Source organism: Dama dama, chromosome 12 (assembly GCF_033118175.1).
Source record: "Dama dama isolate Ldn47 chromosome 12, ASM3311817v1, whole genome shotgun sequence".
NCBI classification, from domain to species: Eukaryota; Metazoa; Chordata; class Mammalia; order Artiodactyla; family Cervidae; genus Dama; species Dama dama.
In genome coordinates this window covers 92,988,028-93,011,687 of record NC_083692.1, presented here as the reverse complement: position 1 = coordinate 93,011,687, position 23,660 = coordinate 92,988,028, and the positions used below count along the sequence as shown (strand labels likewise).

At 43.2% G+C, this 23,660-nt stretch overlaps 1 protein-coding gene across 4 annotated transcripts in view; it reads left to right on the top strand.

Moving 5' to 3' along the window:
• CRHBP (corticotropin releasing hormone binding protein) overlaps window positions 1–23,660 on the top strand; it is a 61,907-nt gene that overhangs the window by 27,206 nt on the left and 11,041 nt on the right. For 2 of the 4 annotated variants that reach the window (XR_009695199.1, XM_061158138.1), the window contains exons 2-7: window positions 10,710–12,881; window positions 13,239–13,341; window positions 13,587–13,744; window positions 15,109–15,319; window positions 17,266–17,414; window positions 21,048–21,165. Coding sequence is in view for 3 of the 4 variants with exons in the window: in XM_061158138.1 (XP_061014121.1) it covers window positions 12,801–12,881; window positions 13,239–13,341; window positions 13,587–13,744; window positions 15,109–15,319; window positions 17,266–17,414; window positions 21,048–21,165 (820 nt within the window). In the remaining variant the exon portion in view is untranslated. Of the gene's footprint in view, window positions 1–1,352; window positions 1,570–10,709; window positions 12,882–13,238; window positions 13,342–13,586; window positions 13,745–15,108; window positions 15,320–17,265; window positions 17,415–21,047; window positions 21,166–23,660 lie in introns of those variants that run through there. The other 2 variants (XM_061158137.1, XM_061158139.1) reach the window with 2 other exon arrangements.

The following is a 23,660-nucleotide window of genomic DNA, read 5'->3' as shown; positions in this document are numbered from 1 at the left end:
TCCTACATCCTGCTGCCACACAACTAATAACTTTAAATGCAAATTATTATGTCCCCCAGCCAATTTCAAATTATTTGCTTCTTTAGGATCACATATTTCAGGTTTAGGGAGAAAAAAAATATTTTTTAAGGAAAAAAGCTTTTAAGCTTTTCTTTGACTCTGCCTTTCTGATTAAGATACACAGAAAATCAGCTGTTGAGTTTGGGGCTGCAAATTTGCATCTGTCATTAAAGGGTGCGCGTGTGCATGCTCAGGTGCTTCAGCCATGTCCAGCTCTTTGTGACCCTGTGGACCACGGGCTGCCGGCTCCTCTGTCCATGGGATTCTCCAGTGAGCTGCCATGCCCTCCTCCAGGGGATCTTCCTGACCCAGGGATGGAGGCTGTTTCTCTTAGTCTTACTGGCAGGTGGGCTCTTTACCACTAGTGTCTCCTGGGAAACCCATATAAAGGGTGAAGTAATATGAAAACAACACTGGGGCTTAACTCATTTTTTCAGTGTTTTCAAATTTGGTATATGTCTGACTCATTAAAAAATCAAGGTTATCTAAAAGCAAAAGAATAAGAATTCCAAAAAGAAAAAAAGGAGAAAGTGTCAAATAATACAGAGATGCTGAAGATCAATGGAAGTGACCCTTAGATATAAAAATTAGGAGTGGCCTAAATAAGAGGATTGAAGGCAGGAGGAGAACGGGACGACAGAGGATGAGATGGTTGGATGGCATCACAGACTCAATGGACATGAGTTTGAGCAAACTCTGGGAGATGGTGAAGGACCGGGAAGCCTGGTGTGCTGCAGTTCATGGGGTCGCAAAGAGTCAGACACAACTCAGCGACTGAACAACAACAAAATGAGAGGCGTTTCTGCAGGATGGTGGAGGTGCAAACAGGAGGAGCAAGGGAAGATGAGGGAAAACCAAGACTTCACAGGAATGAATAGAACTAAGAGACTATCTTTTAAGAGAGAGAAGAGAAGAGCCAATAAATTTTGGAGTTAAAATTTCTTTGGGTCTTGCCTGGCAAATATCAAATATATTCTGATGCTTGAAAGCCTATGTAGGAATGCTTACTTTTTAAAAATTAATTCTGTTTTATTATAAATATGCAATATTTTAACATTTTTGGATTTATAGAAAAATTGAGCAGGTAGTACAGAGTTCCCATATACCCCACATATAGTTTCTTATATTATTTACATTACACTAGTATCATACATTTGTTACAGTCAGTGAGCCATTTTGATAAGTTGTTATTAACTGAAATCCATCATTTTTTTTCAGATTTCCTTGGTTTTTGCCTAATGGCTTTTTTTCTGTTCTTGGATCCCACCTAAGATACCATATTCCATTTAACTGTCTTCTCTCCTTAGGCTCCTCTTGGCTTGGACAGTTTCTCAGACTTTCCTTATTTATAATGATGTTGACAGTTGTGAAGAATGGTGATCAGGTATATCAAAGGAAGCTCTTCTACTGAAATTTGTCTGATATTTTACTCATGATTAGACTCGGTTATGGGTTTATGAGAGGAAGATCACAGAGGTAAAGTGCCATTTTCATCACATCATATCAAGGGTATGTATTAGCAATGTGATTTATGAAATGACTCTTGATATTGACCTTGAACTGGCTGAGATAGTGTTTATCAGGTTTCTGTGCTTTAAAGTTACTTTCCATTCATCTTCTTCCTGCACTGTACTCTTTGGAAGGAGGTGACTCTGCAGAGCCCTCACCTGTAAGGTAGGGAGCTGTTTCCTCTCCTTGATACTGAGATCAACTATCTGGAATTCTTCTGCATGGAAGATTTTTCTCTTCTTCCCATTTACTAATGTATTCAATCATTTATTTATATCATTGTGGACTCAAGGAACTTTATACACTGGGTTATATTCCAGTAATTCCTTGTTTCGCTACTGAGATTATTCTAGTTCTGGCTGTTGAAAGCTCTTCCAGTTAACTCTGCAGGCTTACTTTCTAACCTAAAGCTGTTTAGTATTCAGCTCAGTTTTTATACCATGAGATTTAAAAGCAGGAAAGAGACCTAAAATATAATTATTATATTGACTGAAACCAATTTCTTCAATATTAGATGGCCTCCCAGGGCTTCCCTGGTGGCTCAAATAGTAAAGATTCTGCCTGCAATGCAGGAGACCTGAGTTCAATCCTGGGTGGGGAAAATCCCCTGGAGAAGATAATGGCTACCCACTCCAGTACTCTTGCCTGGAAAATTCCATGGACAGAGGAGCCTGGCAGGCTACAGTCCATGGGGTCACAAAGAGTCGGACACCACTGAGTGACTAACACGTCCCTTTAAATGCCTCAGAGCAGCCTTGCTCTGATTGCACTTTAGTAATGATTAAAAATGGAGAAGGTCAGCATTTTAAAGGGAGCAGTGTTTATCGGTCTTTCACACGTAGTTCCCACAGCCAGCTGGTTGCAGGGCTGAGGCTCAGGGTTCCGTTTCTCCAGGGCTGATTAACATCCACTGTCCAGCCTCTAACTATACCCCACAAGCTAAGCTAGACACCAGCCGGCTTGTTTATACAAATGTTGATGTAGCTGTCTGGGCCCAAGGGCATGCCTTAAAGATGGTGATTCAGCTCAAGGGCTTCACAAAGGCTGTGTCACAGAGCGCGGGCATCTGGGGATCCTAAATCAAAGCCTTAAAGAATGTAGATTAGACTTGGAAAGGGCCTTGCAGTAAACTGAATGTTAGGGTCCCCACAAAATCAGTGTGTTGAAACCTAACTCAGTGTGGTGGTCTTTGGAGGTGGGGCCTTTGGGAGGTGATTAGGTCAGAGGAGTGGAACCCTTATAAGTGGGATTAGTGCCTTTACAAAAGAGACAGCAGAGAGCTCCCTTGCCCCTTCTGCTATGTGAGGACACAGGAAGAAGACAGCTGTCTACAAACCAGAAAGTGGGTCCTCACCAGACACTGAGTCTTGCCAACACCTTCATCTTGGACTTTTGAACTGTGAGAAGTAAATCTCTGTTGTTTACAAGCTTCCTGATCTATGGTATTCTACTATAGCAGTCAGAACAGACTAAGACAGGCCAGTATTGGTTATGTTTCCTTTATAACATGTCACTCCCAAACTTAGTGACTTAACAGTTCTTTATTATCTCTCATGGTTCCTATGGGTTGGGTATTTGGGAAATACTCAGTGGGGTTGTTCCAGCTTATAGTTTCTCAGGATTTGCAGTCAGATGGTGGTTGAGAACTGGAGTTCTTCAGTCACATGTCTGGGACCTGGGCTGGGATGGTCAAAACATCTCAAAACATCTGGGGACTGAAACTGCTGGGGCTCCCAGCTCTCTCCCACTCTGAGTGGTCTCTCCACATAACCCCTCCACATGGCAGCTTCATGGGAGCTGGACTTCTTACATGGTAGCTCAGGCCACCAAAGGCACGTGTCCCAAGAGAGGGAGAGGACACCATGCTGAAGGTATGTTGCTTTTTTCTAACTTAGCCTCAGATTACAGGATCTGTTGTCAATTAGAAGCTTGTCATTAATATCATGCAGTATTCTAGGGGAAAGGAATTGGGCTCCCTCTTTTTGTGGGAAGAGTGTCAAAGAATTGCAGACGAGTTTGAAAGCCGTGGTGGGTCCTCAGAGACCCAATAGCCCCTGAGAACTGGAGGGCTTCCAATAACCACTCTTGTTCTTTCTCGTCCTCCTGTTTCAGTCCTGTGGCCCAGGAAGCGGGGTGACAGCTCCTCTCTGCTGTTAGTCCTGGGACTCTGCACCCTCATGATTTCCCTGCACACTGCCCACACCTTTGTACCATCCTTGTATTATATGCTCCATAAACTACCCCTTGCGAGCACCGTTTCCTGCTCTGACATTGGCTATTACACCCACCTCCCTCTCAGAGATCAGGTGATGACTTGCCCAAGTTCCTAGTCAGTGATCTGGGGCTTGGGACACCTCAGCCAGAGCCCTTTTGTTTTCACCCTATAGCTGGTGTACACGGGAACCAGAATAAAGCCCTGGAAATTCTTGATTGCTCCCACAGGTGTTGCTTCCCGGTGCTAAGCCTGAGCAAAAAGTCGCTAACAGCACCGGTGTCTTTATCTAAAACTTTGGTATTTTGTTCATCCTGGATTTTTTGCACTAATTTGCCTTTAAGTTATGTTGCATTATACTGTTCAGCCTGATAAGTCTTTGCCCTAACTGCCCTGCCTGAGTCCCGGCCGTGTCTCCCCGTTCTCCCCAACTCTTCTCACTGCCGCCCCACACAGCTGGGGTGCTCCTCAGAGCTGACTCCAGAACCGCTTCAGCTCCCCCTCTCCCTTTCTTCAGGTTTCACATTTGATTCTCCTTACCTGGCTGATGTCACATCTTTGGATGTTGTCAGCTAGTATTGGAGTGGTGACAGCTCTTTAATCTGTAACTAGATGGAAGAAGCAGAAGGCCCTTTCACAATTTGTTTTCAGCTACCAGCCAGGGGTGCTAGGAGTACCGTGTGTGTGTGTGTGTGTGTGTGTGTGTGTGTGTGTGTACTAGATGCAGAGGATCGTGATGAATGAGATGCAGGGGCAGACTTCCAGGGGTCTACCTTTAGGGTTGAATACAGACATGTTAAAAGTTATGACAAAATATGGTAAAGGCTCTCAGGCATATATATAAAACACTTTGAGGCTAGAGCAGCCAAGTCTGTTCCTCAGAGTGTGTGCAAGGAAGGACACAGGAGAAGGAGGAAAAGAAGGGAGAAGGGGAGGCTGGAGACGGGATGAAAGAGTTGGCAGAAGGGAGGAGCAGGCTGGCCACTGGCAGGGGTCGCTCTGATGAAAGTCAGCTAAGAAGGCACCGCAGACAGCTCACCACCGCTGTGCTTGCTTGCATTTTTCTCCATTGCTTTCCTTATTTAGAACCTCTGGTGTCACTCCACGTAACTGGCAGACTTGTCTCCTTTAGATCTATTCTAAGGCACTAAGCAATGAAAACCTCTTTACACTTGATCTGTCTGCCGTCAGAGAAGAAGCTGATGTTATGTGCCCATGCGCGTCACCACGACCTAATGACTAGCACACCAGTTCTGGACCCGGCTGTACTTTTCCCTTTGATGCAGGCTGTGAGGGATTACTAAATGGCATCTCATTATGATCTACGGGCTAGATGTTAGTCATGGCATATTTTAGAGTAAGCCTGAAGGGAGTTGAGATAACAATGTCACACCAAAGTCAAGGAAGCTATTGCACAAACATAAACCACCCCCATCTCCTTTGTAGTTATCGATCTGCTGGTGTCTCGCTTTGGCTGGTGCCATCTCTCTTTTGCTGTTAGTAATTTTAAAACCTAAAATATAATTTGGGGGATGAATGTCCAGGGTTGTTGTCTTTGAAGCGGGATTGATTACCTGGCTGGATAGAGATCCTTTCAGCCTAGACTTTGTTTCTGACTCATTGTGATAATCTGGGCAGATCATTTAATCTCTCTCCTTTCCTCCCATCATCACTGTTTGTTTGGAGCCATGTTGCCAAATCATTGCTTTCTTATTCCCACTATCCCCAAGGCTTAAAAGATGATGTCATTCAGTAATCTCTGATATGGAATCAAAGTATTATTCTGTTTGGGTAGTTCCTAGTTATCTTATTTTCTGTTTCTGCTTTATAACTTAGCCTTCCCCTTTCCTCAATCTTATCAATTTCTCTTTTCCCCACATTTCAGCTTTTCTCTCTGATACAGGTAAGCCACTATCCATTATAAAGCATCATCTTTACTGGGACCCATTCATAGCTAGTATTTTTTTAAATTTTTTATTGGAATATAGTTGTTTTACAATGTTGTGTTAGTTTCCACTGCACAACAAAGTGAATCAGCTATATGTTTACATATATCCCCTTAGCTAGTCTTTTGAAATGCAGTTCTGTAATATAGTTCAACTTAATTCTCTGTTTTTCTAACTATGGCTTTTAATATCTGTTAATGCTCTAGTAGGGCTTCCCTGGTAGCTCAGCTGGTAAAGAATCTGCCTGCAGTGCAGGAGACCCCAGTTCTATTCCTGGGTCAAGAAGCTCCCGAGAAAGGATAGGCTACCCACTCCAGTATTCTTGGGTTTCCCTGGTAGCTCAGGTGATAAAAGAATCCGCCTGCAATGTGGGAGACCTGGATTTGATATGAAGACATTCATTCTAATGTAATAATATGAAAAACATATCTTACAATGTACTCTTATAAAATTATCCTCAAAAGGAAAAACCTACTGATAAAGATATATAATATTATTGGTATAATTTTATTTATTTATTTGGCTGCCTTGGGAATACCAGGCCACCTGACCTGCCTCTTAGAAATCTGTATGCAGGTCAGGAAGCAACAGTTAGAACTGGACATGGAACAACAGACTGTTTCCAGATAGGGAAAGGAGTACGTCAAGGCTGTATATTGTCACCTTGCATATTTAACTTATATGCAGAGTACATCATGAGAAACACTGGGCTGGATCAAGCACAAGCTGGAATCAAGATTGCTGGGAGAAATATCAATAACCTCAGATATGCATCCTTATGGCAGAAAGCGAAGAAGAACTAAAGAGCCTCTTGATGAAAGTGAAAGAGGAGAATGAAAAAGTTGGCTTAAAGCTCAACATTCAGAAAATTAAGATCATGGCATCTGGTCCCATCGCTTCATGGCAAATAGATGGGGAAACAGTGGAAACAGTGACAGACTTTATTTTTTGGGCTCCAGAATCACTGCAGATGGTGACTGCAGCCATGAGATGAAAAGATGCTTGCTCCTTGGAAGAAAAGTTATGACCAACCTAGACAGCATATTAAAAAGCAAAGATATTACTTTGTCAACAAAGGTTCATCTAGTCAAGGCTATGGTTTTTCCAGTAGTCATGTATGGATGTGAGAGTTGGACTATAAAGAAAGCTGAGTGCTGAAGAATTGACGCTTTTGAACTGTGGTGTTGGAGAAGACTCTTGAGAGTCCCTTGGACTGCAAGGAGATCCAACCAGTCCATCCTAAAGGAGATCAGTCCTGAATATTCATTGGAAGGACTGATGCTGAACCTGAAACTCCAATACTTTGGCCACTTGATGTGAAGAGCTGACTCATTTGAAAAGACCCTGATGCTGGGAAAGATTGAGGGCAGGAGAAGGGGACGGCAGAGGATGAGATGGTTGGATGGCATCACCGACTCAATGGACATGAGTTTGAGTAAACTCCAGGAACTGGTGATGGACAGGGAAGTCTAGCATGCTGCAGTCCGTGGGGTCGCAAAGTGTTGGAAATGACTGAGTGACTGAACTGAACTGACGTCTTAGTTGGGGCACAAGGTATCTTTGTTGCATCATGCAGGATCTTTCATTGCAGCACGCGGACGGTCTAGTTGTGGTGAGTGGGCTCAGTAGTGTCAGCTGGCAGGCTCCTGAGCTCTCGGACTTCAATAGTGCTACAGGTGGTCTCAGTAGTTGGTTGCATGGGCTAAGTTGCTCCGGGGGATGTGTAATCTTAGTTTCCTGACCAGGGGTTGAGCCCACGTTCCCTGCATTGCTGGTGGATTCTTAACCACTGGACCACCAGGGAAGTCCCTATTGGTATAATTTAATAATAGCTATCATTTCAGACCGTTCTCTCTGAAGGGTATATATTATAATAATATTTAATTCCTATACAGTCATACCTCGAAGATGTTGTGGGTTTGGTTCCAGACCACTGCAATAAAGTGAATGCTACAGTAAATCAAGTAAATTTTTTGGCTTCCCAGCACATATAAATGTTATGTTTATACTCTACTGTAGTCTATTAACTATGCAGTAGCACTATATCTTAAAAATTTAATGCACCGATCTTAGTTTAAAAATCCTTTCTTGCTAAAGAAGGCCAATCATTGACTATGTGGGGTTTTCACAAACCTTTGATTTGTAAAAGATGCAGTATCTGTGAAGTGCAATAAAATGAGATATGCCTGCAATGAGCCTAGCGTAGATCACCATTTTATAGGGGAGAAAACTTAGGATGAACGAAGTCACTGAATGAGGGTTTTTGTTTTTGTTTTGTTTCTCTCTTTTGAAGACACCTATTATTTTGTGTGTCCAATATCCGCCCCCCTCTTTTTTCCCTGGAAACTGCCTTCCCTTCTCCACCCATATGGCTGTCATGAGCACAGTCATATTTGGACCATATCCTATCCCGTGGCCTCTGAGCCTTTTCTCACAAAGTGTGGGCTGGGAATTATGAGTACCCTGGTTCAGAGTATTTTACTTGTCTAATGGTAAAATGTAAAAAGCTTAGGAATTATTGGTGGCTGGCTTACCACAGATGTTGGGCAAAGGCAGTTTTAGACAGAGAGACTGGGAAATAGCATTTGCCCCCCACTCCTGTTTTCTGCCCTTCTGCTCTGCAAGCTGGTATTGCATGATAACTTCCCCTTCCCCTTCAGTTCCAGTTTGCTATCGCAGCCTCCCAGAGTCCTAACCTACATTAACAGCTCGTTGTCATAACTGCAGCAAAGGGCGATCAGGGGTTTGAGCTGAAGATCACTGATGTATGACTGTTTCACTCAGAGGCCAGTTTACCTTAGTTCCCCCAAGGAACTAGTGTAGTTTCTTCCTTTTGGCCTCAAACACATCTGAAAAAGAAACCTTGCCTGTTAAAAATACCTGTTAAAAAACAGCCAAATTCATCCAAACAGAAAATTACCTTGAAAGAAACTGAAAGCTAGTTTTCGTTGGTGGTGGTTAATCCGCCTGCAATGTGGGAGACCTGGGTTCGATCCCTGGGTTGGAAGATCCCCTGGAGAAGGGAACGGCTACCCACTCCAGTATTCTGGCCTGGAGAATTCCATGGACTGTATAGTCCATGGGGTCACAAGGAGTCAGACACGACTGAACGACTTTCGCTATACTATACTATAACTACAAAGAGCTTAATCCAGCCATCTTTATTTCTTAAGGAAGTCAATCATAGGGCTTCCCTGGTGGCTCAGTGGTAAAGAATCTGCCTGCCAATGTAGAAGACACGAGTTGGATCTCTGATCCAGGAAGATCCCAGGTGCCTTGGAGCAATTAAGCCCATGAACCACAACTACTGAGCCTGTGCTTTAGAGCCTGGGAACCACAACTACTGAAGCTCAAGTTCCCTAGAGCCCGCGTGCTGCAATAGGAGAAGCCACTGCAATGAGAAACCCGCATACCACAATGAAGACTAGCCCGCACTCACTGCAACTAGAGAAAAGCCCGCGCAGCAACAAAGACCCACCACAGCCTAAAGAAATAAAATTATTTTTAAAAATTTTTAAAAAGAAGTCAATCATAGTTCCCAATCTCAATATTTTATGTCCCACTTCGGAATGAGAAAAGGAAGCTCTTTAGAGCAGATGTTATGATGTTGTCTGTTCAAGTGATCAACAACAGAAAAAAGTGTACTATTATGTGTGCATGCTAAGTCACTTCAGTCACGTCTGACTCTTTGCAGCCCTATGAACTGTACCCTGCTAGGCTCCTCTGTCCAAGAGATTCTACAGGCAAAGAATACTGGAGTGGGTTGCCATTGCCTTCTTCAGGGGATCTTCCTGACCCAGGGATTGAACCTGCATCTCCTGCATTGTAGATGGATTCTTTACTGCTGAGCCCCTGGGGAAGCCTACTACTATGTATACGGAATACTTAAGGGCGTCTTGGACCAACCCCAGAGTGGAGAGAATTGGGGTTACGTTGTTCCCTTTGCTACTTCTGACACCACAGTGCATAAGACTTGGCAGCCTCCAGCAGCAAGCATTTGACTGTCACAATCATGTCATAGGCCCCATGAGTGACAACAGAGTTCCTCTCCCGGCTGCTTAGAAGTTGGCTATGTGTACCTCTTCAGCCTCAGCACAATTTAAAACCCCACCCCTGCCGTGTTCATAGACTGAATATGGTTCTGTATCATGTGGTCACCTGGACCTTCAGGCTTTACATGGTGACAGTCTTCTCTGGGGCTTTGTGAAAGAAAAAACCTCTTACCTAATGAAAAGTGAAGGTGCTCAGTCGTGTCCGACTCTTTGCGACCCCCTGGATTGTAGCCTACCAGGCTCCTCCGTCCATGGGATTCTCCAGGCAAGAATACTGGAGTAGGTTGCCATTTCCTTCTCAACCCAGGGATCGAACCCAGGTCTTCTGCATTATAGACAGACACTTTACCATCTGAGCCACCAGGGAAGTCTCACCTAATGAAAAGGATGTCTTAACCCTGCCTAACAATAATTTAAGATCTAAAAAACACTGATCAGGGATTGTATTAACATCAGCATGGGAGAGGTTGTCTGGAAAAATATGTAGGGAAGCTAAAATGTGGGCAGAGAATTGAGGTGAACATACCAATATTTTCCAACCAGGGTGCATGGAGACTCTTGGGTTTACTTAGAATGTACAACAAAATAATCAAATTTGGTTAAACAAATATTAGGCTAGTTGAATGACTGAATCGGTCCATAGAAACAATTCCTCTTCAGACACAGACCTAGTTACTGTCCAGAAAGTTCTGTCTAATCCAGCTGACCCCCTCCATTGCTCTCACCCATTTTTAATACTTTTGTTCATAGAGAATGGCTAACTGCTTCTCTTTGTCCTCCAACTCTATCTTCTTGATAGTCCCCTGTAGGTTCTAGTTTTCATCCTTTAGTTACTCTTATTTAAACAAAAACAAAATAGAACATGGTCTCCACTGACTTAGCAGATATTTGCCAAACTGGTGAAACTTACACTTGAATTTCCCCACACAGGCTATGGCAGGAATGAAGTCCATCTTCTATAATACTCCAGTTTGTAGATTCTTCCATAAAGAAGGATGTTGCCCGTCTGTCATCGAGTTTCACCTCATTCATCCCAGCTCCTTCTGGGTGTGCTTTCTGAGGAGGAGCACCCACAAATGCGTGCTAGGAACATCATGGTGGTCCATGAGCTTGTGTGTGTGGGTGAAGGACTGATTTGGAGAAGAATGTCTCTGTGACAATGCTGATAAAACCAGACCCACAGAATGGGGTAAGCAGGGGTCTCCAAGCTGAGTGCTGGGCTGCATGCTGGAGTATGAAAGTAATTCAGGTTTTGAAGGTGTGGAATGGAAGGACTCCCTCTCTCAGTGGTTCAAGGCCATGGCTGGGTTGACTAGAAAGGAGGATGGGCCTGTGAGTGGCATAGCCTCCCTCCAGGCACAGCCAGGGTGGGAGACAGGCCGGGCATGCTGGGCCAGGCTAGTTGGGATTAAGCTGTGTGTTTTTCACTTTTTTTTTTTTAAATTCCTCTCAGGTTTCTTTATACCCTCTCTAAGATTCAGACATCTAAACAACCCCAGGATGGGGAGAAGGACATGATGACCAGTGTTGATGACCTTTGGGTGCCCCTTCCTCACAGGCTGTCTATGGTCTGAGGTCTGTTTACAGAACTAGACAATGTTAGGAAAGCCTCCAGGTTAAACAATAAAGAGGCAGCTCCTTCAGAGCCGGGAATTGTCTTAAATAAGAACATAGAAAAAGAAAAAAACAAGAAAATATCAAGTTCTGAACCAGTGGGTAGATTACTGCTTCAGAGTATTTATACACTAAATATGCAACCATTTTCTTGAGTTAAAACCCTATGACAGTCTTATTATATGTAATAATTTTAATAGCAAAGAAAGCTGTGGGTAGAACCTAAATTTTCTGTCAGGCAAAGGTAAAAATGTGAAGTTTTTAGAATTTGTAGTTGCCTTGAATCACAGAGATTGGAGAGGGGTAGAAGTGGAGACATTAATATTTCCCACAATTTTGGACATAAGGAGAAGCAATTTTCTTATCTAATCAGCAAAGATAAGCTTAACTTATTCCTGTATCTCTAAGTCATTTAGCCCTGCAAATGACTGCTAAACCTCTAAGTTTAGCCCTGCAAATTTGCTGATGAGCAGTTTTAATAAAGCTTCTCAGCAGTTCTTTCTACTGGAGTATGAAAGTAATCCAGGTATCTGAAGGCGTGAAATGGAAGGACTCCATCTCTCAGGGGTTCAGATGGATGTTAAGGTCCTGGCCATGATTAACTGGCCCAGGAGTGTATCCATCCTCTCTATACATTCAGGCCATATGACATAGTTTGGCTGAAATCCAGATGTCCACGGACTCCAGAGTTAGCTTTTTCTTAAGGAAATGCTTACATGAAACTGGACCAGGATACAGCAAAGACCAAGGGAAGAAAGAAAGCTTGACGTACATGACTGCAATATTCTGCAAAATCAGACTTCAACTTCTGTTCAGCTTCTCCTTGGAGCTGAAAATTCCTGAAGTCTCTTCCTGAGAGGCAACCGCGTGAATACTATATTCTCTGACAATTTCCAACACAATTCCATTTAAGGTTATGTGACAAGGCTGTATGATAAGGTTGTGTGTGGGAGTGGGCATTTTATGCCTGTGTGTAACATTGTCACTTGGCTTTGCAAAGTCAGAAATTCCCTGCATATCCACCGGAGAAGATAATCCAGCATGTGGCAGGTCAAGTAAATGCCATCCCTTCCTCTCTATTCCTGCCTCATTCTTTTTCCCACACTTTAGTTCACTAAGTTGTAAGTGTCTGAAATCATTCTTGGTGAATAATGCTGGACCACTCTGAAAACTTGTGGCTGAGGGCTGGACCCTCGTCATCGCCACACACTTTGTCACCGAGACAGGTAACCCATGGTTACTGAGCTCAGATCAGTTAAGGGGCAGAGAGCCTCCGCTCCTCACTGCTCTATAAAAGAGACCCAGCAAAGGGCCCCTACCAGCTTCTAGCTCTCAGCCTGGGTGAGCCTGGGAAGCAAAGCCTGAGACCTCCGGAGCCAGAAGACCAGCTGCAGCGGCAGGGCCGGCATGGCCCCCACTTTCAAACTTCAGGGTCACTTCGTTCTGATCTGCCTGCTGGCTCTACGAGGAGAGAGCCGGTACCTGGAGGTGAGCGATTCCCTGGGGCTGACCCATCTCACCTTCCAACCCTGAGTGTCCAGCCTTGGGGGTGGGTAGGCTGCCTATGCTCTCAGATTATGTTGGGGTTAGCTCTTTCTTCCTCCTTCACTGTGCCCCCTCTGTTCCCGGGTTTCCCCTAGGTCTTCCCGCCTACCTCTTCCCCCTTTCCCTCTGGCCCCTTGGGGATGCCCCGATCTGGTGGATACTTCCCATCTTCTCCGGATCCCCCTGGACACATCGACCTGCTCACTTGCTTCTCTGTGCCGTGGGCGGGGAGGGTATCCCCCTTCGGATCCCCTCTCCCCCTCCCTGAACTGTTCCGGACTGACTAATTTTCCCGGCCAGCTGCGGGAAGCAGTGGACCACGACCCTTTTGCACACCTCGGCGGCGGCGGCGCCAGCCCGAAGCGGGAGCTGGAGGGGGCGCCGCTGTACCGCCGCGCCCTGCGTGAGTGCGGGCTGCCGGCTGCCGGCAGTGGGGCGGTGGGGGCTGGCCGGACCCCTGGGAGCGAGCTGGATGCCCCGATTGCCGTCGCGAAGGGTCGGTCCGAGGAGGTGCCCCTGGGCGAGATGGGGTGACGCTCCGGGAGCCGGGCGCTGAGGCCGGGAGTCGCGGGGGCGCGGAGAGAGGCAGCCCCTGGCGGCGCTGCGGGGGCTGCAGCCCCGGACCGCCACGCCGCTGCTCTCCCGCAGGGTGCGTGGACATGCTGAGCCTCCAGGGCCAGTTCACCTTCACCGCCGACCGGCCGCAGCTACACTGCGCCACATTCTTCATCGCAGAGCCGGAGGAGTTCATCACCATCCGCTACGATCTGGTCTCCATCGACTGTCAGAGGGGGGACATCCTGCAGGTGAGGCGCCCCTGGGCCAGGTGGGCAAGGGTCGGGCAGTGAGCGGGTCCCGGCTGCCCAGCAGGGAGAGCTGGTGATTAGGTGCTCGGCTGGTGCCCGAGTGGGACCCCCATGCAAAAGGAGCCTCCCCTCACTCCCTGAAGGGCTGGTGCCTCCTGCAGTGGTTTAAGTTCCCCTCTGTGACCTCTTGGTCCCCGGCGCTTGTTGCATCCTGGGGCAGATGAAAAGTGGTACAAGCCCATTGAGCAGGAGCGCTCAGGTCCGCGAGCCCGTGGCCCTGGTTAGAAGGCGACCTCGCACGCCTGAGATGGGAGTCCGCCTTCTCCTGCTGGTCCCTCTGTCTGTGGAATCGTTCCAGGCTCCCAAAGGCTGTGTTCAGTTCCTGAGGGAAGTGATTTTGGAGCAGAAGGGCACGGGCCACTGGGGGCATGCTGAGAAGGAATCTAGTCTGAGGCAGGGATGAGGTGTGGACAAGTCCTCCAGTCTCACAGCATCCCCACTCCTAGTTCCCTGTGAGCCTTAGGGGTCAGCTTGGGATGGTTGCTGGACTTCTCCAGATCAGTTAAAGTGAACATGATTAAAACTCTAAAGTGGAATTATTTTGGAAACTGTCAAATGCAGTGGAAGAGAACTGATGGGATGAAGGAATTTGTAGCTGCTAATGTTACTAACCCCAACTAGGTTGAACTCATTAAATTGGAGACCTGTGGTGATTTTAAGAATAAAGTCAATAGACTCTGACCTTTCGTCCAGCTAACTACAAACTTCAACAAGTTAAGGAAAAAATTCCTAACTTGCTTACCAGACATTATTGTCTAAGTGTTAAAGTAGTTCTTGATATTGTAATGTGTGATGAATTTAAAGATGAGGGAAGTGGGTGTGTGTAACCATCAGCAGGTCAGTGAAGTTCTTGCTCCAGTTTGCCCCCTTGCTGTCTATTTTTGAGATATTTTGTTCATATTTTAATGAGGGAAGAGAAAAACTGAAGCCCAGATTATGTTCCTGTGGAATTCTTCTGAAGGTAGGATGTGTGAAAAATAATGACCAATACAAAAATGTATATCATCTGTAGTTTTATTTACCAGGGTGGCTGAAATGATAAAGTATCAGAAAGTATTTGCTTCAGACACATTGGAGTTTATAAAGGGGGGGAAGTAATAATTAATTAATTAATTAATCATATGACTTGCAAACAATCCAGTCAAAATATATACAAATAGAAAGCAAGTGTGCAGGGGGGTGTAGCCTGTCTAGTCCCTACTTATAATTGGAGGTCCATTGCCAGGTAAGCTTTGCCCCCTTTTCAACACACTTGTGATTGCAGGAGCTGATGGAAGTGATCATCTTTCTGTTTTTGTTGGAAGGTATTTGATGGTTGGATTCTCAAGGGGGAGAAATTCCCCAGTTCCCAGGATCACCCTCTCCCCACGACTGAGAGGTACATAGATTTCTGTGAGAGTGGTCTTAGCAGAAGGAGCATCAGATCCTCCCAGAACGTGGCCATGATCTTCTTCCGGATCCATGAGCCAGGAAATGGATTCACAATAACCATGACGACAGATCCTAACCTTTTCCGTAAGTGGACTTCCTGTCTTCTCAGTTAGAAGGCAGGAACCGGGGGGAGAGAGTGTCCATTTTACTTTTCAAAGGTAGTATCATTGCACGGACTTAGGAAGTGAGAAAGGATTTGGATGGAAATTCTTTTGTAATTAGAAATGACCTAAACGATATTTGTGGCTCATTATTATGAAAATAAAACCAGTTTTTAATTTATTTACCAGGCTAGATAAGACACTTACATATGGTGGCTAGAGTTCTATTCTTCCCCTGGTCTTATTTCTGATCTCCTGAGTTACTACAATGTATTCAGTGACAAACTTTAATCCCTCCAGTCATTCCATTGACCTGGATTCAGATATGAAGTCTTTGAGATACTTAGGTAAATGCTGAAAGACTGCGTATCTGGGATGTGTAGACAGATTTCATGCCTGAGCAGAGAGTTGGACCAGAGGACCTCAGTGTTGCCGTCTGAGTCTAAACCCATTGCTCTAATTTAGTTCATTTCTGATGGATACATGAAAAGATGCTATAAAGCTAAATAGCCCTGGCCTAATGGCACCCAACTCCAGTACTCTTGCCTGGAAAATCCCATGGATGGAGGAGTCTGGTGGGCTGCAGTCCATGGGGTCGCAGAGTCAGACAAGACTGAGCGACTTCACTTTCACTTTTCACTTTCATGCATTGGAGAAGGAAATGGCAACCCACTCCAGTGTTCTTGCCTGGAGAATCCCAGGGATAGAGGAGCCTGGTAGGCTGCCATCTATGGGATCACACAGAGTTGGACACGACTGAAGTGACTTAGCAGCAGCAGCAGCAAAACACATTATCTTAATCAGAATGAGTTCATTCATCTATTTATTATTTTTCCCCATTAAGAGGAAAATGTTTGCAAAAAATCAGGTAAAGAAAACATAATCATTTTTGGTTACATACAATAGTGTTAACACTTCATGTGATTGAAGAATGGCGCCTACCTAATCTGCCAAAAAATAATGTACTGACTGATCTCCCAATTTTTATTTTTGAAAAACAAAGTAACTTTTTGTGGAAGAAGCACACAGAAGGGCTATTTCTGAGGACTGGAACAGAATAATACTTGAGGACAACTATTTCTCCTATATCTTCTTTGGCTAGAAATCAGAAATCTTCTAGAATCATCAAGGAATTTCAGTTTGTTTTGATATTAAGTGTGATTAAAAATATAAGAAGGAGGCAAAAGGTAATTCTGACATAGTCTGATCAGTCAGAAACTTTTGTCCGGTAATTGGCCGAAAACAGCACAAACTCTGATGCTTCTAGTTTCATAGCTAAAAGAATAAATTTATTGTAAGTCTAGACCTGAGATATAAAACAAATTTTCAGAAAATTTTGGGAATAAATAAACATTAAAGATTTACCTTTTAGTCAACTTACCACTTAACACCCAGTAGATATTTATTAGACATTAACCTGGTTTCTGTTTTTCTCAGCCTATTTTGTAACTGGTTCAATATTTCTTTACTTTATTATCTAAAAAGTAACATATATATCCAAGTTCAGTTAATAAAGGTTTCAGACCACCAGGGTTTGAATTCTGATCTCCTCTTTAAGCCTTGATTCTTCCAGACTTCCAGATTGAACTAAGACCCTAGTTAATGAAGTATTCCTAGAACTTCCACCAGCTAGTATTGTATGGTTGGTTATTAATTTATGTCTTGTGAGTGTTATAAATAAGGTGACCCCCTGAGATTACAATTAGAAGCCCCTTACAGCCCAGGTCCTCCTAACAATGTGGATATATCCCTGGTGGTTTTTATTCTCCAGGTCCTTCCCATCTCCACAAATCACCTTTGTGATATGTATTCTCTTCTGGGCCCCAAGCCCCTTGACCATTAACAGAAGCTTAGAATAAGGATAAGATAAATTTCCATAAAAGCCCAGCATACAAGATAGTGAAAATGTGGTTTTGCTTTTCTATAAAGCCTGCAATATCATCTCCCAGACCCCAAATGGAAGGTTTACACTGGTCGTGCCACATCTGCATCGCAACTGCAGCTTCTCCATCATTTATCCTGTGGCGATCAAAATATCCGATCTCACCCTGGGACACTTAAATGGTTTGCAGTTAAAGGTGAGTTGCTTATTGCTTCCCAGTCACTTCCTAAGGCCCCAGCAAACTTTTGAGAGCAAAAGTAATCATACAGGGCAAACGTGGATGAATGGGAAGGGTAGGTCCTTCTGTCTGACAGATTCATCTCTCACGAGCCTGCCGTCGCTGCTTGAATACATTCCTCTTCTATTTCTGTTGTGCTGCAAGCTGCATACTCAGGTGCCCCTTCTGCCTACTTGAATACTTTTCTCGTGATGTAAGAAATGTTTCCAACTGGCAAAGTTGTGGCATATAATTACAATTGAACTCTCTTGTACTCGCCTCTTTTACAGAACCTAGTGTGAGTCATCTACACAGCTGTTTTTCTGATTATTGGAATTTTCTTTTGACATGAAGGAAGTGTCTTCATTGACAGAACTGTGTGATGAAGGAATGCTAAGTGTAGCAGAAAATGTGAAATTGGATTTTTATATTGCAAAATACAGTAAAGTTTTGAAGCTTTTTTTTTTTTTGCATTACATTTCATGCCATACATTTTGCAACAAAACATTGGCTGAGACTCCCCATCTACTTTTCCCCCTGCGAACTGCTGTATGGACTTGGCAATTGTGCTGACCTTGACCACAGTTACTTTCACTGGCAGCTTGTTCCCTCTGAGTCACCCTCACCTCCTTTTATCTTCTCATATGCCTAGGTTAAGATAATTGTCATATTCATCAGAATTGAAGAAAGTCATCAAAGAAAGTTCCTAATCGAACAGAAGTGAAACCAAATAAATAAGACTAGGGCTGAGAAAAGCATTATATACAACTTTGTTTAAGCCCTAAACTCATAGGCTAGTGCTTATATTTTTTTAAGTTGAACCTTTGTGGAAGAATAATCCTTTGATGAAGACCGGGATAAGTGGATGTCTCTGGCATAACCTTACTGGCTTGAGACTGTATGTCATTCTTGATGTTTAATACAGAAGATAGCAAGTATGATAGAGAGACCTGCATTTTAGCTATTTTTGGCTGCGAGGAGTAATCTTGGTGCTTACCATTTAAAACAGTGTTAAGTCTGCAGTGTTGCTTTGCAAAAAGAAAAAAAATTTTAAGATGCTTACTATGTGCAAGGACTTATTCTAAATGCTGGAAATTAGCAATGAACAAGACAGGTCCTGCTCACATGGAGTTTACATGCTAGGGGATAAGACAGGCAAAAGAATAATGTATTTCAAATAGTGAGCAGTGCCCTACAGACAATGAGGCAGAGTGGTGTGGGGACATCGTGGGAGAGAGAGGGCAGGCAACTGCTTGAGGTAAGATGGTCAGGAAAGAAACCTTTGGCAAAGGAGACATTTAAAGTGAGATCTCAGTGATGGGTGAGGAGGAGTCGGCAGCCCCAGGAAGAGCTGGAGCAGAGCGACGGTAGTGCAGAGGCTCGGAGGCAGGCTGGGCTTCCTGAGTTCTAGAAACAGAAAGAAGGAAAGGTAGGGGGCCTGTGGTCTAATACAGCACCAGGGAGACAGGCAGGGCTGGGGTGGAGAGCCCAGCAGGTCATGCTAAAGAGTTAAGAGTTTATTCTAAGTGCAGTAGCAAACCACTGAAGGGGTTCAGGCATAATCCATCTGATCGTGCACAGGTGGGTGAGGGTGGTTGGAATTGCTGGCTTCATGACAAAATTAATTGACAAAGTCCATAATGGGAAGGAGAGGATTACCTAACTGTCGTTCTGGCTTCCATGGATGATGATGAGTGATCTGTAGGGGTCCAAGTGGTACAGGTTGCACCTAAAAGGCCATTGTCATAGTCTAGGCAAGAGATGAGAGTAACAGTCCAGGGAGGTAGAACCTCCACAAAGAAATCTAGAGGATCATGGTTGAAGAGATGAACCCCAGAGGTCCCCACACAACTCAGCTTCTGTCATTTTTTACTGAGGATAGCTGAGAGGTTTGGGAAGAGGAGAGAAAAATCACGAATGCCAAGGAGTATGTGCTCCCAATCTCTTTGTTTCTGGGTTTTGTTCCCCTCATTTTTTTTTTTTTTGTTGTTGTTGTTGTTGTTGGCTGCCCTGCACAGCATTTGGGGTCCTAGTTCCCTGAGCAGGGATTGAATCCATGCCCCTTGCATTGGAAGCATGGAGTCTTAACCATTGGATCAACAGGGAAATCCCTATTGCCCTCATTTTAGTTTCTATTACTTCCCAACTTCCTATTTCCCGTTTCTCTCTCCTGAGTCTGCCTTTTGCCCTTCACCTCATCCTGTGAAATTTGGGACCTATAGAGCCAGCTGGAATGTTTAGTCTTAAGTCATGTTCTCCCTGGACACCGTCTACTCAAGGGAAAGGCAATTACATTTTTTTCCCCTTTACTTCTAAATGGCTTATTCAACTCTTCATACAAGAACATGAGCCCTGTACACAGTGGGGCTGAGTAATCCTGTATTTTATGGTTTGATGAAATGTGTAAAATGCATAGAACAAAGCACATAGTAGGTGCTTTAAATATGTATACCGCCCCCCCCCCACGCCTGCTTCCTTTCACTGAACAAATAGACGCTGTTATATTATTTCTATTTGTTTAGTTCCAGTTGCATTTCAATATCTTCCTAATGTTGGACTGTGTGTGTTTATGTGTGTGTGTATTCAGCACTCTCTGTTTTAGATTTTGGTTCCTATGTAGTATGGTCTATCTGGTTAACTTCTAAGCATCTTGCCACACTCAGCTAGGTCTCTTGCATGTACCTCAATGATGAAGAGGATCACAGGCAAAACTGGTGGTGTAATTTGTGGGGGACAGCACAAAATGAAATTTTAAAATTTTATTTTAAAATTATTAAGAATTTCAAGATAGTGACAACAGAGCATTAAGCCCTGTGGATATGGGCAGTGTGATCCCGAGGCCAGCCCTGATCACAGGAAGGGGGGGTGGAGGGGGGCGGCTTTGTTTGCCTGGGACACTGAAGCCCAGGAAGTTCTGTAGACGAGACAGAATGGAAAGGATGAAGGGAAGCAGAAAAAGCTGGTTACAGGTGGATCACACAGACTTTTAGACTAGAAATTATTTCCAATAGCTTGAAATAAATTTACTTTAGTTGGATGGAGAAAGTTGATGGTAACTCTAGCTAATTTGAGCCCAAATGAGGGTTCTCTTTTTTCTTTAATATTCTTATAACTAATCTAAATCCTTATCAGTAGAAACGTAAGAATTGTCTCCATAACAAAAAAAAAGTCTTTTATAAAGAAGAGGAAAAGAGGTAAGTTGAAGGAAAAAAACTGACATGGAAGCCCTATTTATAAAAACGCTGACTGCATGCATTAAGAAATTCAAATAATTCGGTATGTATGTCCAAATGATTTAAAAATCAAACCACTTTTAGTTGCAATTTTTATATACTGTATATGGAGTTTAACGATTCTTATTTCATGATGTTAGTCCTTGCACTTGTAAAAAATGTTTTTTAAATGCACACACATTTTAAAAAATAATTACTCAAGCAATTTAGAAAAGCAATTCCTATTTTTTTTCCTTTAAAAAGTCTTAATTTTCAGAGTCTTGGATGTTAAATTAAACGGCACTTCTAGGATGTCTGGGACTAAATTCACCAATTTGCCATTGGTTTGACTTCGGTAAGTGAGTTAAATACGTCTTCCTCTGCTGCTTTGTTCTCTTAGAAGTCCTCCGCAGGCTGTGGGGGAGTAGGAGACTTTGTGGAGCTGCTGGGAGGAACTGGTTTGGACCCTTCCAAGATGCTGCTTTTAGCTGATCTCTGCTACCCTTTACGTGGCCCAGGTAAGATGGTTCTTTGATTATTATTTGTGTGCCTATTAATATTGTTTTACCCTGATGTTGGGAAAGACCGAGGGCATGAGTTTGAGCGAACTCCAGGAGACAGTGAAGGACAGGGAAGCCTGGGGTGTTGCAGTCTGGTGGGGTTGCAGAGTCAGACACAACTGAGTGACTGAACAACAACAAGATTGCGTCCTTAAATAAAACACTTCAAATTATTTATACGGAAAGGGCAGGTTCCACCAAAAAAAGTTTGATTTTGTGTATTGAACCAATGTGAGGATTTTGCATTTGACCCTATACACAGTATCAAGAATGCATGACCACAATATCTGACACTGGGAGAGAAACTTATGAAGTAACAAACTTGCATGTTTAAGGTTGGCCCTAGGTAAAACTATGAAAATGGCATAGAACCCTGCTTGTTCTACCTTCTTGAAAGTCCCTGCTTTCATCCTCTCGAGACTAAAGAGTTTGCTGACTGAAAACCATGGTTCATATAGTGTATGTATCATCAATTAGTAATAATATCATGATAAAGTAATATCTAGGTCATTTTACCATATATATGTGTATGTGTGTGTGTATTACTCATAGTAAATACATTAAAAGGTGATTCACTTTATTAGAAATTCTCAGAACTGATAGAATGTCCCCCAGTTCTAACAGCAAAACCAACCTCTGAAAGACTACTGCCAAAAGAGAAGTCAATTCTGAAATCTAAAAAGTGGTCGCTGATAATAAAAGACCAGGTTAGCTCATGGCACGGCACCAAACAGAATCAGGTCTTCTTTATTATGAATCAGTGAGGAGTTTCCATTTGATCAGGCTCAGGTGGGGTGGGGCGAAGGTGTAATTGCTGACTCATGACCAAATTAATTAATGAAGTCCAAGTGGGGGGAGAGAGGGTTATGTGAAACCTTTCTTTAAAGGTCTCCCATTTCTGTCCTTCCGATGCAGGAACCAGTGATTATCCATTAAGAGACAAAAGTCAAACAGAAGAGAAATCTTTCATCCCTTATCATAGCCCCCTTCCTCTCTTGTAAGCACACATCACACACCAACTAAATAATGAAACTGCTGATCAGACCTCCTTTTGATCTGCTGTTACCTGTTTTAATTAAACCCAGATCTGCCCACCAGTATTTTCACTCTCTGAGCTAATGCTGGGATCTTAAGCAAAACCTCTCTGGAATAGAATTAATATACACAGATAAAGGGAAAATATTTCTAAAAACCCACTTTGCTAAAAATTGGGGGCTAGTTTATGTTAATTTACACTTGAGCCCTGGTTTAAACCAGTGGCTTCTCTCCCTTTGTGTTCTCAAAGGCACTGGATCCTTCCATGCTGATGGAGGGCACCTGTGAGGAGATCTGTTTGAGCCAGATAAAAGGATTGGCTTAAGAACTGATCTAACACTCATCCCTTAAAATTTAGATCATTGAAGCTATAGTAATTTTGGTGCATGAATTATATAATTTGGTTTAGGTAAATGTGTGTGTGTGTGTGTGTGTGTGTGTGTGTTAGTCTGACTCTTTGCGACCCCATGGACTGTAGCCCACAAGGCTCCTCTGTCCATGGAATTCTCCAGGCAAGAATACTGGAGTGGGTTGCCATTTCCTTCTCCAAAAGGGTATGATCAAGGCCAAATATTTTGCCTTTTTATCTAAATAACTGAAACCAGTCTTATGAAAATTTGAAGGCTTGAATTATCTGACTCTTTGGTTCATTTTAAACTTCACTTTTTTCTTTCATTCATCATGTTTCCATGAGCCCCTCCTTAAACTGGTCATACAATGAACTCTTAGGTATCCTGCCCTTTAGATTAGATTGAATTAGTAATATGTCAAATAATAAATAAATTATATGCACATTAACTAAAGGAAATAAGGCACATTATGTAGATTAAAGTTCAGAGTAAGATCAGAAAAGAATGACCTTCCCAATCATTTAAAGAAAATTAACTTTGGACCTCGTCATAGAGGCTTAGCCTAGACTCCCTGGCGCTTATATTAAAATAATTACAGGATTTATATTTTATTATCTCTCCAAATTGACTTTTACCTAAATAACTCTATCTGGCTGTTTTACTTCATTTAAACCCAGGTGCATGTTTTTGAAGTAGTTGTTATACAAGGATAATAATGTTTCTCAGAATTTAGTCCTTATAGAGACAAAGAGGGGGAAAAAGATTGAGAAAGTTAAAATAGCAGGAAGGATTATTGTAGGGTAGATAAATCTTGCCTCAGGACCCAGCTTGAGGTTGAAGAAATAAACTAAAAATAATTTTTAATAAATATACTGAGTTTCACAGAACAGAAACTCATGTAGGTTCATAGTACAAACAGTTGGTTGCCAGAAGGGAAGGGAGTGGGAAATGAAAAGAAAAAAAAGGTAATTCTGTGAGGTAATGAATGTTAATTAGTTTGATTGTAATGATAATTTCACAGTGTGTATTTATATAAAAGCATCCTGTTGTACACCTTAAATACATACA